General features: G+C 36.4%; 1 protein-coding gene across 2 annotated transcripts; it reads left to right on the top strand.

The window, feature by feature from the left end:
- Nucleotides 1-286: 286 nt before the first annotated feature.
- Nucleotides 287-19,545, top strand: chic2 (cysteine-rich hydrophobic domain 2). Of its 2 annotated transcripts, none has more exons than XM_061976945.1 (6): nucleotides 287-558; nucleotides 13,530-13,584; nucleotides 13,727-13,882; nucleotides 13,960-14,016; nucleotides 15,933-15,992; nucleotides 19,397-19,545. In XM_061976945.1, exons 1-6 carry the CDS (start codon nucleotides 464-466, stop codon nucleotides 19,445-19,447), a joined length of 474 nt encoding a protein of 157 aa, XP_061832929.1. In that variant the 5' UTR covers nucleotides 287-463; the 3' UTR covers nucleotides 19,448-19,545. The 2 variants fall into 2 exon arrangements, with proteins under 2 accessions (XP_061832929.1, XP_061832928.1); XM_061976944.1 differs by having other exon boundaries at nucleotides 287-606.
- Nucleotides 19,546-19,842: the final 297 nt, after the last annotated feature.

Raw genomic sequence — 19,842 nt, 5'->3', positions numbered from 1 at the left:
TATGGAAGTGTAAATGAGTCCTTTAATTGTTGTTAAATATATATGTCGCTCGTTGATGTGCAAAAATAACTCACGTTTCTAGTGTGTTATCGTCACAATGAAGGAGGTTGTTTTTTTATTTTATAAGCCTTTATTTCTAAATTGCAACATTTACATCAATAAATAATAATAATAATCCAAATAAGTAGAAAAACAGTCCAAAACAGCGCCAGGGGGTTGATGAAGGAGGTATTTATTTAAGTGATGCCGCGCTTCCGGTGTCATGTGGCGCTTCCGGTGTCATGTGGCGCCTGCCGCGGATGTTGATGTTGATGTTCGCCGCTGAAGAAGAAGAAGATGTGAACTTCCTCGCTTTCTTCTCTCCTGGCGCCTTCTCCTTCTCCTTCTCCGTCGGGGCAGGCAGGCTTGCATCCCCGGGCGGCGCCGTGTCTCTCCCGCGGAGCAGCGCGGTTCGGCGGCGGGGATGATGGAGGACTTTGACGAGATCTACGAGGAAGAGGAGGAGGAGGAAGAAGAGGAGGAGGACGAGGACAGGGCCGCGGAGGAACAACTCCTCAAGTACGCTCCGGACCCTGTAGTAGTGCGAGGCTGCGGACACGTCACCGTGTGAGTGGCTGACGACGATCGCTGGTAGTGGGGAGGAATTAACTGTTGTCACCTGTTAGCTGGATGCTAACTCCATTAGCATAGAGCTAGCATGCTAACTACACTACTAGTAACCTTTTTACTTTTTGTTCTTTTATCAACTCTCGTTACGTTAGTTCATACTTATTCCAGCCATTTGAAACATTCGAATACTGACTTAATTTGTGTGTGTGAATTATATTTATCCAGTTAGCTGGATGCTAACTCCATTAGCATGGAGCTACTCTGTTAGCATCATGCTAACTACACTACTAGTAACCTTTTAGTTTTTGTACTTTTATCAACTCTCGTTACGTTTGTTCATACTTATTCTAGCCATTTGAAACTTCCGAATAATGACTTAAATTGTGTGTGTGTGAATTACCCAGTTAGCTTTGTTACAACGTGCTAACTATACGTGTGGATGCTACTATTATTTTAGTTTTAGTACTTTTTATCAACTCTTGTTACGTTTGTTCATACTTATTCTAGCCATTTGAAACATCCGAATAATGACTTAATTTGTGTGTGTGAATTATATTTATCCAGTTAGCTGGATGCTAACTCCATTAGCATGGAGCTACTCTGTTAGCATCATGCTAACTACACTACTAGTAACCTTTTTAGTTTTAGTACTTTTTATCAACTCTCGTTACGTTTGTTCATACTTATTCCAGCCATTTGAAACTTCCGAATAATGACTTAAATTGTGTGTGTGAATTACCCAGTTAGCTCTGTTACAACATGCTAACTACACGCATGGATGCTACTATTATTTTAGTTTTAGTACTTTTTATCAACTCTCGTTACGTTTGTTCATACTTATTCCAGCCATTTGAAACATCCGAATAATGACTTAATTTGTGTTGTGTGTGAAATATATTTATGCAGTTAGCTGGATGCTAACTCCATTAGCATAGAGCTACTCTGTTAGCAACATGCTAACTACACTACTATTAACCTTTTTAGTTTTTGTACTTTTATCACCTCTCGTTATGTTTGTTCATACTTATTCCAGCCATTTGAAACATCCGAATAATGACTTAATTTGTGTGTGTGTGAATTATATTTATCCAGTTAGCTGGATGCTAACTCCATTAGCATAGAGCTACTCTGTTAGCAACATGCTATTAGCATAGAGCTACTCTGTTAGCAACATGCTAACTACACGCGTGGATGCTACTATTATTTTAATTTTTGTACTTTTTATCAAATCTCGTTACGTTTGTTCATACTTATTCCAGCCGTTTGAAACATCTGAATAATGACTTAATTTGTGTGTGTGAATTATATTTATCCAGTTAGCTGGATGCTAACTCCATTAGCATGGAGCTACTCTGCTCACAACATGCTAACTACACTACTATTAACCTTTTTAGTTTTTGTACTTTCATCAACTCTCGTTACGTTTGTTCATACTTATTCCAGCCATTTGAAACTTCCGAATAATGACTTAAATTGTGTGTGTGAATTACCCAGTTAGCTCTGTTACAACATGCTAACTACACGCGTAGATGCTACTATTATTTTAGTTTTAGTACTTTTTATCAACTCTCGTTATGTTTGTTCATACTTATTCCAGCCATTTGAAACATTCGAATAATGACTTAATTTGTGAGTGTGAATTATATTTATCAAGTTAGCTGGATGCTAGCCCCATTAGCATAGAGCTACTCTGTTAGCAACATGCTAACTACACGCGTGGATGCTATTATTTTAATTTTTGTACCTTGTATCAACTCTCGTTACGTTTGTTCATACTTATTCCAGCCATTTGAAACATCTGAATAATGACTTAATTTGTGTGTGTGTGAATTATATTTATCCAGTTAGCTGGATGCTAACTCCATTAGCATAGAGCTACTCTGTTAGCAACATGCTATTAGCATAGAGCTACTCTGTTAGCAACATGCCAACTACACGCGTGGATGCTATTATTTTAATTTTTGTACTTTTTATCAAATCTCGTTACGTTTGTTCATAGTTATTCCAGCCGTTTGATTTGTGTGTGTGTGAATTATATTCATCCAGTTAGCTGGATGCTAACTCCATTAGCATGGAGCTACTCTGCTCACAACATGCTAACTACACTACTATTAACCTTTTTAGTTTTTGTACTTTCATCAACTCTCGTTACGTTTGTTCATACTTATTCCAGCCATTTGAAACTTCCGAATAATGACTTAAATTGTGTGTGTGAATTACCCAGTTAGCTCTGTTACAACGTGCTAACTACACGCGTGGATGCTACTATTATTTTAGTTTTAGTACTTTTTATCAACTCTCGTTACGGCGTGGCGCAGTGGAAGAGTGGCCGTGCGCGACCCGAGGGTCCCTGGTTCAATCCCCACCTAGTACCAACCTCGTCATGTCCGTTGTGTCCTGAGCAAGACACTTCACCCTTGCTCCTGATGGGTGCTGGTTAGCGCCTTGCATGGCAGCTCCCTCATCAGTGTGTGAATGTGTGTGTGAATGGGTAAATGTGGAAGTAGTGTCAAAGCGCTTTGAGTACCTTGAAGGTAGAAAAGCGCTATACAAGTACAACCCATTTATCATTTATCATTTATTTGTTCATACTTATTGTAGCCATTTGAAACATCTGAATAATGACTTCATTTGTGTGTGTGTGAATTATATTTATCCAGTTAGCTGGATGCTAACTCCATTAGCATGGAGCTACTCTGTTAGCATCATGCTAACTACACTACTAGTAACCTTTTTAGTTTTTGTACTTTTATCAACTCTCGTTACGTTTGTTCATACTTATTCCAGCCATTTGAAACATCCGAATAATGACTTAATTTGTGTGTGTGAATTATATTTATCCAGTTAGCTGGATGCTAGCTCCATTAGTATGGAGCTACTCTGTTACAACATGCTAACTACAGGCCTGGATGCTACTATTAACCTATTTAGTTTTTGTACTTTGTATCAACTCTCGTTACGTTTGTTCATACTTATTCCAGCCATTTCAAACATCCGAATAATGACTTAATTTGTGTGTGTGTGAATTATATTTATCCAGTTAGCTGGATGCTAACTCCATTAGCATGGAGCTACTCTGCTAGCAACATGCTAACTACACTACTATTAACCTTTTTAGTTTTTGTACTTTCATTAACTCTCGTTACGTTTGTTCATACTTATTCCAGCCATTTGAAACTTCTGAATAATGACTTAATTTGTGTGTGTGAATTACCCAGTTAGCTCTGTTACAACATGCTAACTACACGCGTGGATGCTACTATTATTTTAGTTTTAGTACTTTTTATCAACTCTCGTTACGTTTGTTCATACTTATTCCAGCCATTTGAAACATCCGAATAATGACTTAATTTGTGTGTGTAAATTATATTTATCTAGTTTAGGGCTGCAACTAACAACTAATTTGATAATCGATTAATCTGTCGATTATTACCTCGATTAATCGATTAATAATCGGATAAAAGAGACAAACTACATTTCTATCCTTTCCAGTATTTTATTGTAAAACAAACAGCATACTGGCACCATGTTCTTTCAACTTGCCAAATAAAACAAGGCAAATGTTACAAAAATGTTTTTTTTTTAACAAAGTGCACCATTGTCGTGCATAATAGCAATCATTTTTCTCGGGGGAATATCAAAGCTGGCTACTACCTATTCCAACCAATGTTGGATGCTGAATGTCTTTCCTGGAGTGGCATGGTGGTAAGGCAGACTGACTTCATGTTCCACTGCTCTCCAATGTGAAGGCATGTATTGCCAAGGTGGCTACACTTGTCCACACATCAGTAGTGAGAGCAAGTTTGCTCTGGGTGGCTTTTATGTCAGTCTACCCTGTTTGAAATGTCTGCTCCTACTTCCTCTCCATCACTTAGGTAAAATGTGTCCTCCAGGGAAGAGTGTAACCCAGGGTTGAGGACGTGAATCATTTGTCTAAAACCTTCATCCTCCACCATTGATAGTGGCTTCATGTCATGTCAGTTAGCAACATATTCAGAATAGCATCAGTCAATGCAGCCGCTTGCTGTGGTGTGCTCACCTTCCTTTGCACCAAGTCACTAATGCTGACTTGTTTCTTTCTGAAATGAGAGAAACCATATAATGAACATACATAGTAGCATCATTTACATGTAACTTAATACATACCAAGTTGATTTAATTCATCATTTCTGACGTAAAAGGCAAATACACATTAAAAAAAAGCTAAATGGACATTGGGGATGCAGCATACAGCAATAATAACACAGAAATGTAACTCATCAGAACATAACTGGATCAGATATTGTACACGTTTCTGTTGTGAATAATAAAGGATTCATTTTAGGCTGCCTCTGAATAATAGCATGAAATATTCAAGCACCTTCATAACATTTAGTTATACTAAAGCAGGGGTCGGCAACCTTTACCAGTCAAAGAGCCATTTTGACCAGTTTCACAAATTATAGAAAACAATGGGAGCCGCAAACATTTTTGAAATTTTAAATGAAATAACACTGCATACAAAGTTTTTTTTTTGCTTTGTGCTATGTATAAACCAGGGGTCTCAGACACGATGCCCACACCTTTTTATATGGAATTTTTAAGCTGGTGCGGTGCGCGGGTTTTAAATGAATAGCGCTTGTCAGCGTCATGCGTGCCGTGATGGTACAGCATTTAGCGCCCACTACAACCAGCGTGCCTGACCAGCCACATGTTGTATGTGGCTTCCGCTTGCTCACGCAGGTGACAGCAAGGCATACTTGTTCAACAACCACACAGGTTACACTGACGGTGGCGGTATAAAAAAAACTTTAACACTCTTACTAATAATGCGCCACACTGTGAACCCACACCAAACAAGAATGACAAACACATTTCGGGAGAACATCTGCACCGTAACACAACATAAACACAACAGGACAAATACCCAGAATCCCATGCAGCCCTAACTCTTCCGGGATACATTATACACCCCCGCTACCGTCACCGTCAGTGTAACCTGTGTGGCTGTTGACCAAGTATGCCTTGCTGTCACATACGTGTGCAAGCAGAAGATGTATATTGTATAACAAGTGTTGGGCTGGCACGCTGTTAATACAGATTGTATAGGGCGCCAAATGTTGTACCATCATGGCACGCCCTTATTATAGCTGTAAGGGTGAAAATCGGTGAATATTAATCCCGGGAGTTTTCTGCGAGAGGCACTGAAATCCGGAAGTCTCACGGGAAAATTGGGGGGTTCAGCAAGTAAGCTGCTGAGCTGCATCAGAGTGGTCAAAGAGCTGCATGTGGCTCCGGAGCCGCGGGTTGCCGACCCCTGTACTAAAGCCTCACTCAAATCTAAATATATTTATATAGCTTTATTGGACTTTATTGATCCATTATGAAACCAACCTGAAATATTTCTGTCCGTTACGTTTATTTCCAAATTGGTAACCGTGCGTTTTCTCTCTCATAACAGAGTCAAATGTGCCGTAGACACATGATCAGCCCCGCGTTGCAACAAAAGCGTAACATTAACGTTACTCACTAAAAAGCTGAACTCATGAATGCCTGTTGCCACTCAAAACACAGAAAATGCACTTTCCAAGGAGTTCCTAACACTCTGAAAGTTAATACACAACAGTTGTTGCTGCGCTTCCTTAAAAAAAATCTCTTCAATAACAAAAGATTGCAAACACACAAGGGATCAATCTACCCGGACTATGGACTTAAAAAGTTACGTACCGTGAGTTCTCTCCTTATCCACGGCTCCAACATGTTTCCTCTTCAGGTGCTCCTGAAGCAATGTTGTACTTCCGTGCCAGGCCAGGTCCATGCTGCACATTTTGCAGGAAACGCTCTTCTTTGAAGTCTTTAAAGTAAAGTGTTCCCACACTTTTGACGACTTAGGTCGTACACTTTTCTCCGTTGAAGCAATAACATCAAGATGTTTCTCCACTGAACAATCGTATCGGTACTGTTTTCCTACGCCAATTTTTAGAATGTTTCCAGGCAAAGGAGACGGCGTGGTCACGTTAGCTGCACATGACACATTATTGGCTGGCTTATTGCCACCTCAGGAGACGTAGCTGCAGCGCATGCGCATAGCATAGATGACTAAATTAATCGCCAAATATTTTTATAATCAATTTTAATCAATTTAATCGATTAGTTGTTGCAGCCCTAATATATATATGTATATGTATGTATGTATATATCTATATATATATATATATATATATATATATATATATATATATATATATATATATATATATATATATAACAACATGCCGCCATAGACGGAAACACCTCCTAGGTAACACATGAGCCAATCACCACGCCCCTAGGCCAGCCTGTACCCACCCACTCTGTGCCCTATATAAACCATGGTATGCGAATGCTCCCATTAAAATCTCCTGATGATTGAGGGTACCCCCCTCATGAAACAGGCCTGTAGAGATGAAATAGTCTTGTGATTTTTTTCCCCACACATACATATATTGCGCTCTACTACGGTATCGAGCACTATTTTTTGGATAACCTTATTAAGACATATACTCCGCTCCAAATTGACATTTGTTGAGCACTGTACGACGATCAGAAATGGAAAAATTCAACATCGACTACTCCACGAAGAACATTCCCATACCCGTGCAGAATGACTACAAGCTAAGGCTCATAGAAAAGACGGAACACTTCCTAAGAAGGATGCGGTGGAAAGCACATTTTTTCCTCCACCCTGAAACAAAAGGAATGCAAAAGGAAACTTACGGATTCAAATCTACCAAGAACCCACCCACAGTTGAGGAACTAAAGGATTTTGAGAACGACATGCTCAAAATGATACAATCAGTCAAATTCAAGCCAATCCGCAACCCACTCCTCACCAAGCTGAAAAATGACAAGGAGCGCATCAAGAAAGTAAACAACCTCATCATAGCTGCCGATAAAACCACAAACTTCTACAGAATGGACATACCAGAACACCACACCTTACTGGACAGAAGCATCACCAAATCATACAAAAAAGCGCAACCCAACACCTTACAGAACATCCACCTGGAAAATAAAAGGATCGTGGCTGAACTGGACATTGAGGACAGGGTGGACGCCACAGCCAACAAGGAAGCCTTCATCACATTGAAGGACCACAAACCCAACTTCGCAAATAACCCAACATGCCGACTAATAAACCCAACTAAATCTGAAATAGGAAAAATCAGCAAAATAATCCTGGACAGAGTCAACACAAAAATCAAGGACAAAACACCACTCAACCAATGGAGAAATACAGCAGCAGTAATCAAATGGTTCAACAACATCCAAGACAAACAACAGCACAACTTTATCTCCTTTGATATCGAGGAATTTTACCCTTCCATCACGCAAGACCTACTGACTCAAGCACTAGATTTCGCCTCAGACTACGACTCAATCACAGGCAACGAAAGAAACATCATCATCCACGCAAAAAACTCCATTCTCATCCACAACAGTACACCATGGCAAAAAAAAAACAATGCAACATTTGACGTCACTATGGGAAGTTTTGACGGAGCAGAAACGTGTGAACTCGTTGGGAGTTTCCTCCTCTCCCAGCTCGCTAGCCTCAATCTGAACCTTGGTATTTACCGTGATGACGGACTGGCAGTGTGTCGCGCCTCGCCAAGGAGCAGCGAGAATACCAAGAAGCGCATATGCCAAATTTTCAAAGAGAACGGCCTACGGATCACGATTGAAGCCAACAAGCAAACCGTCAACTTCCTTGACGTCATTTTCAACCTGAGAAATAACAGCTACCAACCATTCACGAAACCCAACACAACACTCCAATACGTGCACCATGACAGCAACCACCCACCCACCACCACGAAAAGAATACCTACCGGAATCAATAAAAGGCTATCGATGCTGTCATCTAGCAAAGCTGAATTTGACCAAGCAACCCCCCCGTACCAAAAAGCCCTTGATGAAAGCGGATACAATTTCACCCTCACCTATGAACCCACGCCAGGAAACCAGCCAAAAAAGAACAGAAAACGAAACGACATCATCTGGTACAACCCCCCATACAGCAAAAACGTCTCAACGAACATTGGACACAAATTCCTCAATCTGATTGACAAACACTTTCCCAAAGACAACAACCTAAGAAAAGTATTCAACAAGAACAACATTAAATTGAGCTACAGCTGCATGAACAATATACGACAAATCATCTCAAACCACAACAAAACAATTGCAAATGAGCCGTCGACCCCCAGTCAGAGCGACTCCAAAACCAACAAAGCATGTAACTGTCGAAAGAAACCTGATTGCCCCCTCAACGGGGGGTGCTTACAAACATCAGTTGTCTACCAATCTAAGGTAATACGCAAGGACATTAACACATCCGACACATATGTAGGATTAACCGAGGGTGAATTCAAAACCAGATGGAACAATCACAAGGCTTCTTTCAGGAACAAAAACCTGCGAAATAGCACAGAACTCAGCAAACACATTTGGGACCTCAAAGACAATAATGTTGAATATTCAATAACATGGCAAATTCTTGCATCCAGCACACCTTACAATAGTGGTAATAAAAGATGCAACCTATGCTTGAAAGAGAAGCTGTTTATTATTTACCGTCCAGACCTGTCATCCCTCAACAAGCGCAGCGAAATTGTAACAACATGCCGCCATAGACGGAAACACCTCCTAGGTAACACATGAGCCAATCACCACGCCCCTAGGCCAGCCTGTACCCACCCACTCTGTGCCCTATATAAACCATGGTATGCGAATGCTCCCATTAAAATCTCCTGATGATTGAGGGTACCCCCCTCATGAAACAGGCCTGTAGAGATGAAATAGTCTTGTGATTTTTTTCCCACACATACATATATATATATATATATATATATATATAGAGATAAAGGCTGCAACTAACGATTAATTTGATAATCGATTAATCTGTCGATTATTACTTCGATTAATAATCGGATAAAAGAGACAAACTACATTTCTATCCTTTCCAGTATTTTATTGGGGAAAAAAACAATGCCAAATAAAACAAGGAAAATGTTACAAAAATGCACACATTTGACACCCCTGCTATAGATAATAAACAATTTCATTGATAAATCTATGGATAAAAAGCAGAGCCTGACGACGCATGCACGTTTATCATAACTCTCTCTCTCTCTGCCCCTCCCTCACCAATGCTGCTGTACGCACAATTTGTTGTGTTTTTAACTTTCTTAACCCTGAACGTACATTGAAAATACACGCAACCCTAAGTCAAAATGCCGGACATTTGAGGCATTTAAGAAACTCCACCCTGACAGCTACGCATAAGAGGACATGTCCGTTGAAAAGAGGACGTATGGTCAGTCTATCCTAGCCCGATCGCTGCTAGCATGCTAGTAGCGATCGGTTTCACCGGACGTGAAACCGATCGCTGCTTGTCCTCTTTTGCTAGCATGCTAGCAGCTAATGTGCTAGGATAAACTAACCATACGTCCTCTTTTCACCGGACATGTCCTCTTATGCGGAGCTGTCAGGGCGGAGTTTCTTAAATGCCTCAAATGTCCGGCATTTTGAGTATTGTTTACACAACGTGCAGTACGCTACTTAACATGTCCGTGTGGAAACTCATTCGGTACACTTCCGCACCGAAACGAAACCCCCGTACCGAAACGGTTCGATACAAATACACGTACCGTTACAACCCTAATATTTTGATTATTGTTTCTCAGCTGTTTGTAAATGTTGCAGTTTATAAATAAAGGTTAAAAATAACAAAAAAACATAGCCTCTGCACATGCGCATAGCATAGATCCAACGAATCGATGACTAAATTAATCGCCAACTATTTTTATAATCTATTTTAATCGATTAGTTGTTGCAGCCCTAATATATATATATATATATCCCCGCGACCCCGAAGGGAATAAGCGGTAGAAAACGGATGGATGGATGGATGTATGTATGTATGTATATATATATATATATATATATATATGTATATGTATATATATATGTATGTATATATATATATATATATATTATATATCCCCGCGACCCCAAAGGGAATAAGCGGTAGCAAACGGATGGATGGATGGATATGTGTGTGTGTATGTATATATATATATATATACATATATATACACACATCCATCCATCCATCCGTGTGTGTATATATATATATATATATATATATATATACACACACACACGCACACATCCATCCATCCATCCATCCGTTTGTGTGTGTGTATATATATATATACATATATATATATATATATATGTATATATGTATGTGTGGGAAACAAAATCACAAGACTATTTCATCTCTACAGGCCTGTTTCATGAGGGGGGGTTCCCTCAATCATCAGGAGATTTTAATGGGAGCATTCACATACCATGGTTTATATAGGGCACAGAGTGGGTGGGTACAGGCTGGCGTAGGGGCGTGGTGATTGGCTCATGTGTTACCTAGGAGGTGTTTCCGTCTGTGGCGGCATGCTGATACAATTTCGCTGCGCTTTTTGAGGGATTACAGGTCTGGACGGTAAATAATAAACAGTTTCTCTTTCAAGCATAGGTTGCATCTTTTATTACCACTATTGTAAGGTGTGCTGGATGCAAGAATTTGCCATGTTATTGAATATTCAACATTATTGTCTTTGAGGTCCCAAATGTGTTTGCTGAGTTCTGTGGTATTCCGCAGGTTTTGGTTCCTGAAAGAAGCCTTGTGATTGTTCCATCTGGTTTTGAATTCTCCCTCGGTTAATCCTACATATGTGTCGGATGTGTTAATGCCCTTGCGTGTTACCTTAGATTGGTAGACAACTGATGTTTGTAAGCACCCCCCGTTGAGAGGGCAATCAGGTTTCTTTCGACAGTTACAGCCTTTGTTGGTTTCGGAGTCGCTCTGTCCGGGGGCCGACGGCTCATTTGCAATTGTTTTGTTGTGGTTTGAGATGATTTGTCGTATATTGTTCATACAGCTGTAGCTCAATTTAATGTTGTTCTTGTTGAATACTTTTCTTAGGGTGTTGTCTTTGGGAAAGTGTTTGTCAATCAGATTGAGGAATTTGTGTCCAATGTTAGTTGAGACGTTTTTGCTGTATGGGGGGTTGTACCAGATGATGTCGTTTCGTTTTCTGTTCTTTTTTGGCTGGTTTCCTGGCGTGGGTTCATAGGTGAGGGTGAAATTGTATCCGCTTTCATCAAGGGCTTTTTGGTACGGGGGGGTTGCTTGGTCAAATTCAGCTTTGCTAGATGACAGCATCGATAGCCTTTTATTAATTCCGGTAGGTATTTATTTTTATTTTTTAAATTTTTATTTTTAAATTTTTGTTATAAACCTTTATTCATTTAGCTGAGAAACAATAATCAAAATAAGTATGGTGCCAGTATGCTGTTTTTTTTCCCAATAAAATACTGGAAAGGATAGTAATGTAGTTTGTCTCTTTTATCCGATTATTAATCGATGTAATAATCAACAGATTAGTCGATTATCAAATTAATCGTTAGTTGCAGCCCTAATATATATATATATATATATATATTTTTTATATATATATATATATATATATATAATGTGTGTGTGTGTGTGTGTCTATGTATGTATCTATATATTCATTTATTTATATGTATAAGTGTATATATATATATATTTTTTTTAAATCGTGTATATATATTTTTTTAATTATATATATATTTAACAAATGTTTTATTGTGTGTGTATGTATATATATATATATATATACATATGTAAATATATATATACATTTTTAAAATAATATATATATATATATATATTTAAAAAATGTTTTATTATATATATACAGTATATATGTATATATATATAAAATTTTTAAAAATATATGTACATATATTTTTTTTTAATTACATATATATTTAAAACATGTTTATATATATATATATATATATATATATATATATATATATATATATAAAATAAAAAAATATTTTTGGCTAAATTCTCAAATTGCAATGTTTATTTATTTATTTATTTTAATTTTTTTTTTTACATATTTTAACTTTTTGAAGGCCTTTTGATGACATTGTTTTGTGTCACTACCGGTAATTTAAATCTGTGACCTTATCAAAAAGTCTTCGAAAGGGTAAAAATAACAAACATGTTTGTTTAGGACTGAATAGTCAGATATTTTGAACCAAAAAAATGACAAGTTTTCCAGACTTTCATGTTGTGATTGACTTTGAAGCGACCTCCAGCGTCATCCGCTGGTTCAAGTAAGACTTCCAGCGCTCATGTGAATGTGGAAGTCAATGAACATTGTACACATTTTCTCAATTGTATCAAACCAGTCGCCAGATGCTCCTCCTTCATGGAGCCACAGACAAAAGCAAATAGAATAGAAGGTAAATCAAATTTAAAATATGTTAAATAGAAAATAAATAAAAGGTAAAATAGGTTAAATAGAAGGTAAATAAAAGGTAAAATAAGTTAAATAGAAGGTAAATTATAAAGTAAAATAGGTTAAATATAAGGTAAATAAAAGGAAAAATAGGTTAAATAGAATGTTAATAAAAGTTAAATAAGTTAAATAGAAGGTAAATAAAAGTAAAATATGTTAAATAGAAAATAAATAGAAGGGTAAATAAAAGTAAAATAGGTTAAATAGATGGTAAATAAAAGTAAAATAAGTTAAATAGAAGGTAAATAAAAAAAGTAAAATATGTTAAATAGAAAATAAATAAAAGGTAAAATAGGTTAAATAGAAGGTAAATAAAAGGTCAAATAGGTTAAATAGAAGGTTAATAAAAGTACAATAAAGAATATGAAAGGTAAAAGAAGATCAAACAAGGTAAAAATACAATCAAAGAAGATAAATAAATATTTCCTTCCAAGACAAAGTCTCTCACTTTAGACTTGTCATGTTGATCTCTCCTTTGTCTTCCTCCCAACTGCACAGGTTTGGCCTGAGTAACAAGTTTGAATGGGAATTCCCTTCAGCACTCACAGGCAAGGTGAGTGGACTCTCATTCAGCTGTCCACTGACTACTCTAAAGTCTTCCACTGACAAGATTAGCGTGATCATTGATGACATGTGGGGGCTGTGTCGCACACATCTAACCTCATGTGTGTGTGTGTGTGTGTGTCCTCTCTCAGGTGGCACCAGAAGAGTTCAGAGCGAGCATCAACCGAGTGAACAGTTGTCTGAGAAAGACGCTGCCGGTGAACGTGAGATGGCTGTTGTGTGGCTGTCTGTGCTGCTGCTGCACGCTGGGCTTCAGTCTCTGGCCTGTCATCTGTCTCAGCAAGAGGGTGAGACACACACACATACACACACACACACACACACACACACACACACACGCGAGCATGACATCATTTTCTTGCAGACAAGAAGATCTATAGAGAAGCTTCTGGAGTGGGAGAACTGCAGACTTTACCACAAGGTGAGTGCCTTTGTTGTGTCTTGTTGATGAAGTGCAAGCATTTATTTCTACTCTCCTGCTGCTACACACTACTAGGTCAGTAAAGAAGGAATATAGAAGGTAAAAAAAGGTAAACAGAAGGTAATTAAAAGGTAAAACAAGGAATTAAGGAGGTAAATAAAAAGTAAAATAGGTTAAATAGAAGGTAAATAAAAGGTAAAATATATTTTATATAGCAAATAAATAACAGGAAAAATAGGTTAAATAGAAGGTAAATAAAAGGAAAAATAGGTTAAATAGAAGGTAAATAAAAGTAAAATAGGTTAAATAGAAGGTAAATAAAAGTAAAATATGTTAAATAGAAAATAAATAAAAGGTTAAATAGAAGGGTAAATAAAAGTAAAATAGGTTAAATAGAAGGTAAAATAGGTTAAATAAAGGTAAATATAGGTTAAATATAAGGTAAATAAAAAGTAAAATATGTTAAATATAAGGTAAATAAAAGTAAAATAGGTTAAATATCAGGTAAATAAAAGGAATAATAGATTGAATAGAAGGTAAATAAAATTAAATATGTTAAATAGAAGGTAAATAAAAGGAAAAAGGTTAAATAGAAGGTAAATAAAAGTAAAATAGGTTAAATAGAAGGTAAATAAAAGTAAAATATGTTAAATAGAAGGTAAATAAACGGTTAAATAGAAGGGTAAATACAAGTAAAATAGGTTAAATTGAAGGTAAATCAAATTTAAAATATGTTAAATAGAAAATAAATAAAAAGTAAAATAGGTTGAATAAATAAAAGGTAAAATAGGTTAAATAGAAGGTAAATAAAAGGAAAAATAGGTTAAATAGAAGGTAAATAAAAGGAAAAATAGGTTAAATAGAAGGTGAATAAAAGTAAACTAAGTTAAATAGAAGGTAAATAAAAGTAAAATATGTTAAATAGAAAATAAATAGAAGGGTAAATAAAAGTAAAATAGGTTAAATAGAGGGCAAATAAAAGTAAAATAGGTTAAATAGAAGGTAAATAAAAGTAAAATAAGTTAAATAGAAGGTAAATAAAAGTAAAATATGTTAAATAGAAAATAAATAGAAGGGTAAATAAAAGTAAAATAGGTTAAATAGAGGGTAAATAAAAGTAAAATAGGTTAAATAGAAGGTAAATAAAAAGTAAAATATGTTAAATAGAAAATAAATAAAAGGTAAAATAGGTTAAATAGAAGGTAAACCAAAGGTAAAATAGGTTAAATAAAAGGTGAAATAAAGTAAATAGAAGGTTAATAAAAGTACAATAAAGAATATGAAAGGTAAAAGAAGATCAAACAAGGTAAAATACAATCAAAGAAGATAAATAAATAGAAGGTAAATATAAATTAAAATATGTTAAATATAAAGTAAAAAAGTAACAGGAATCAGTTACAGAGAAGGTAAAACAAAGTAAATAATGGTAACAAAGACAAGGTAAAAGACAGTCAAAGAAGGTAAATAAAAGGTAAAATTAGTTAAATATAAGATAAATAAAAAGTATATAAGTCGAATAGAAGGTAAGTAAAAAGAAAAGAAGGTAAATCATTATTTTTTTAAAGTAAAGATGCATGTGATCAAATAAGGTAAATAAAAGGTAAGTAGAAGGTAATAGAGGTTATCATGTTGTGTACTTGCAGTTGTTTGCACTGGACACTGAGCAAAAGTCTGTTTAATTATCATGTTGTGTACTTGCAGTTCTGTTTGCACTAGACACTGAGCAAAAGTCTGTTTAATTTTATATATATATATATATATATATATATATATATATATAAACTGTCTTTTATTTTATTTTTTTAAATTTTTGTTTGTTTGATATTCATTGTAAAGTTCAGCTGTTTTTTCAGTGGCTCCACTGCAAGCATGAATTAATAAAGTCAAGTCATCATTATCATGTTGTGTACTTGCAGTTGTGTTTGCACTGGACACTGAGCAAAAGGAAGTGTGAATCCAACAACATGATGGAATATGTAAGTGTTGCCTCATGACATCTTTCACCTTCTTTTCTTTTTTGTGGAAAACTAAGTACAGTAATTCCTCGTTCATCCCTGTTCATTAATTCCTGTAGGAATCATTAATTATTCATCAAATATTTTCATAGCTTGAACTTAAAAAAGCTGTAAATAACAGCCTTTAGTCAAGGTTTCATCCAATAATATAATTCAGTCTGAGGCTGAGCCAATCAGTGGCCACCATACTGAACAGTGTGATCTGATGTTTGATAGACTTTATTGATGTTCCATCCATGTTGAAAGTGCAATGTCAATGTTGTTTATGCACACCCATGAGAAGAAGGAAAGAAGGTCGTCAGAAAAATCTTCTTTATTTGAACCTTTTCCCCTAAAATATGCAAAGAGATTACTCGATTAATCGAACAAACTCATTGATTACCAAAATAATCGCTCATTTTTTGACTTCCAAATCCCAGAAAATTAAAAATGCAACACAATCCAATCTGAGAAGAGTTGGAATAAAATAATCTCTTCCAGGGTTAAACTGGCACCGTCACAAAACCTTCATTAGCTGCACAGGCACAGTATTAAGCAGAAATAGGTAACATGTAGCAACAATACACATTTCTGTCAAATAAGTGATCCAGTATAAAATAGTAAATCATACCTTTATTTTGACATTGAGGGATAGAGTAACTTCCTGTATCATCTTCTCACATTCTTTTTTCTTAAACTGCACTATATACATGATGTAAGTATATATTTCATGTAGTAACATTCATAATAACATGTAATATATACATGATGTAAGTATATGTCATGTAGTAACATTCATAATAACATGTAATATATACATGATGTAAGTATATATGTAGCATCTAGTAACATTCATAATAACATGTAATATATACATTATGTAAGTATATATGTAGTATCTAGTAACATTCATAATAACATGTAATATATACATGATGTAAGTAAATATGTAGTATCTAGTAACATTCATAATAACATGTAATATATACATGATGTAAGTAAATATGTAGTATCTAGTAACATTCATAATAACATGTAATATATACATGATGTAAGTATATATGTAGTATCTAGTAACATTCACAATAACATGTAATATATACATGCTGTAAGTATATATGTCATGTAGAAACATTCATAATAACATGTAATATATACATGATGTAAGTATATATGTCATGTAGTAACATTCATAATAACATGTAATATATACATGATGTAAGTATATATGTTATGTAGTAACATTCATAATAACATGACATATATACTTACATCATGTATATATTACATGTAGTAACATTCATAATAACATGTAATATATACATGATGTAAGTATATATGTCATGTAGTAACATTCATAATAACATGTAATATATACATGATGTAAGTATATATGTCATGTAGTAACATTCATATTAACATGTAATATACAGGTAAAAGCCAGTAAATTAGAATATTTTGAAAAACTTGATTTATTTCGGTAATTGCATTCAAAAGGTGTAACTTGTACATTATATTTATTCATTGCACACAGACTGATGCATTCAAATGTTTATTTCATTTAATTTTGATGATTTGAAGTGACAACAAATGAAAATCCAAAATTCCGTGTGTCATAAAATTAGAATATTACTTAAGGCTAATACAAAAAAGGGATTTTTAGAAATGTTGGCCAACTGAAAAGTATGAAAATGAAAAATATGAGCATGCACAATACTCAATACTTGGTTGGAGATCCTTTTGCCTCAATTACTGTGTTAATGCGGCGTGGCATGGAGTCGATGAGTTTCTGGCACTGCTCAGGTGTTATGAGAGCCCAGGTTGCTCTGATAGTGGCCTTCAACTCTTCTGCGTTTTTGGGTCTGGCATTCTGCATCTTCCTTTTCACAATACCCCACAGATTTTCTATGGGGCTAAGGTCAGGGGAGTTGGCGGGCCAATTTAGAACAGAAATACCATGGTCCGTAAACCAGGCACGGGTAGATTTTGCGCTGTGTGCAGGCGCCAAGTCCTGTTGGAACTTGAAATCTCCATCTCCATAGAGCAGGTCAGCAGCAGGAAGCATGAAGTGCTCTAAAACTTGCTGGTAGACGGCTGCGTTGACCCTGGATCTCAGGAAACAGAGTGGACCGACACCAGCAGATGACATGGCACCCCAAACCATCACTGATGGTGGAAACTTTACACTAGACTTCAGGCAACGTGGATCCTGTGCCTCTCCTGTCTTCCTCCAGACTCTGGGACTTCGATTTCCAAAGGAAATGCAAAATTTGCATGGTTGGGTGATGGTTTGGGGTGCCATGTCATCTGCTGGTGTCGGTCCACTCTGTTTCCTGAGATCCAGGGTCAACGCAGCCGTCTACCAGCAAGTTTTAGAGCACTTCATGCTTCCTGCTGCTGACCTGCTCTATGGAGATGGAGATTTCAAGTTCCAACAGGACTTGGCGCCTGCACACAGCGCAAAATCTACCCGTGCCTGGTTTACGGACCATGGTATTTCTGTTCTAAATTGGCCCGCCAACTCCCCTGACCTTAGCCCCATAGAAAATCTGTGGGGTATTGTGAAAAGGAAGATGCAGAATGCCAGACCCAAAAACGCAGAAGAGAGAGCAACCTGGGCTCTCATAACACCTGAGCAGTGCCAGAAACTCATCGACTCCATGCCACGCCGCATTAACGCAGTAATTGAGGCAAAAGGAGCTCCAACCAAGTATTGAGTATGCTCATATTTTTCATTTTCATACTTTTCAGTTGGCCAACATTTCTAAAAATCCCTTTTTTGTATTAGCCTTACACAATATTCTAATTTTGTGACACACGGAATTTTGGATTTTCATTTGTTGCCACTTCAAATCATCAAAATTAAATGAAATAAACATTTGAATGCATCAGTCTGTGTGCAATGAATACATATAATGTACAAGTTACACCTTTTAAATGCAATTACTGAAATAAATCAAGTTTTTAAAAATATTCTAATTTACTGGCTTTTACCTGTATACATGATGTAAGTATATATGTCATGTGGTAACATTCATAATAACATGTAATATATACATGATGTAAGTATATATGTCATGTAGTAACATTCATAATAACATGTAATATATACATGATGTAAGTATATATGTCATGTAGTAACATTCATAATAACATGTAATATATACATGATGTAAGTATAGATGTAGTATCTAGTAACATTCATAATAACATGTAACATATACATGATGTAAGGATGTTGAGTTTTTCTGCGCCGCAAACGTTTTATTTTGCGTTGGTAATGTAAAGCAGACTAATATGCTTTTATTTTGACAGCCTGGGTTGTTTTCTAAGTCTGCATCCACTCACACAAACGTTCACTTTTGTCACCTCGCTGTCTTCCGCAGGTGATCCTAATAGAGTTCCTCCCCAAGATCCCCATCAACAGACCCGACTAACCCAATGTGATCTCAAGTCGGTGTCTACAGACCCGACTAGCCCATCTGCTTTCAAGACGGCGTCTACAGACCTGACTAGCCCATCTGATCTCAAGATGGAGTCTAAAAACCCGACAAGACCGTCTGATCGCAAGACGGCGTCTACAGACCCGACTAGTCCATCTGTTCTCAAGACGGCGTCTACAGACCCGACTAGTCCATCTGTTCTCAAGACGGCGTCTACAGACCTGACTAGTCCATCTGATCTCAAGATGGAGTCTAAAGACCCTACTAGTCTATCTCATCTCAAGACGGCGTCTACAGACCCGACTAGTCCATCTGTTCTCAAGACGGCGTCTAAAGACCCAACTAGCCTCTCTGATCTCAAGACGGCGTCTACAGACCCGACGAGTCCA

This window comes from Nerophis lumbriciformis, linkage group LG16 (genome assembly GCF_033978685.3).
Source record: "Nerophis lumbriciformis linkage group LG16, RoL_Nlum_v2.1, whole genome shotgun sequence".
Taxonomy (NCBI): domain Eukaryota; kingdom Metazoa; phylum Chordata; class Actinopteri; order Syngnathiformes; family Syngnathidae; genus Nerophis; species Nerophis lumbriciformis.
Note: the sequence above shows the minus strand (reverse complement) of the source record. Positions and strands in the feature narration are given on the sequence as shown.

Coding starts and splice junctions, on each gene's coding strand:
- chic2 (XM_061976944.1), top strand. CDS start 464: ATGATGGAGGACTTTGACGAGATCTACGAGGAAGAGGAGGAGGAGGAA. Junction 13,585..13,726: donor CTTCAGCACTCACAGGCAAG/GTGAGTGGACTC, acceptor GTCCTCTCTCAG/GTGGCACCAGAAGAGTTCAG. Junction 13,883..13,959: donor TCATCTGTCTCAGCAAGAGG/GTGAGACACACA, acceptor ATTTTCTTGCAG/ACAAGAAGATCTATAGAGAA.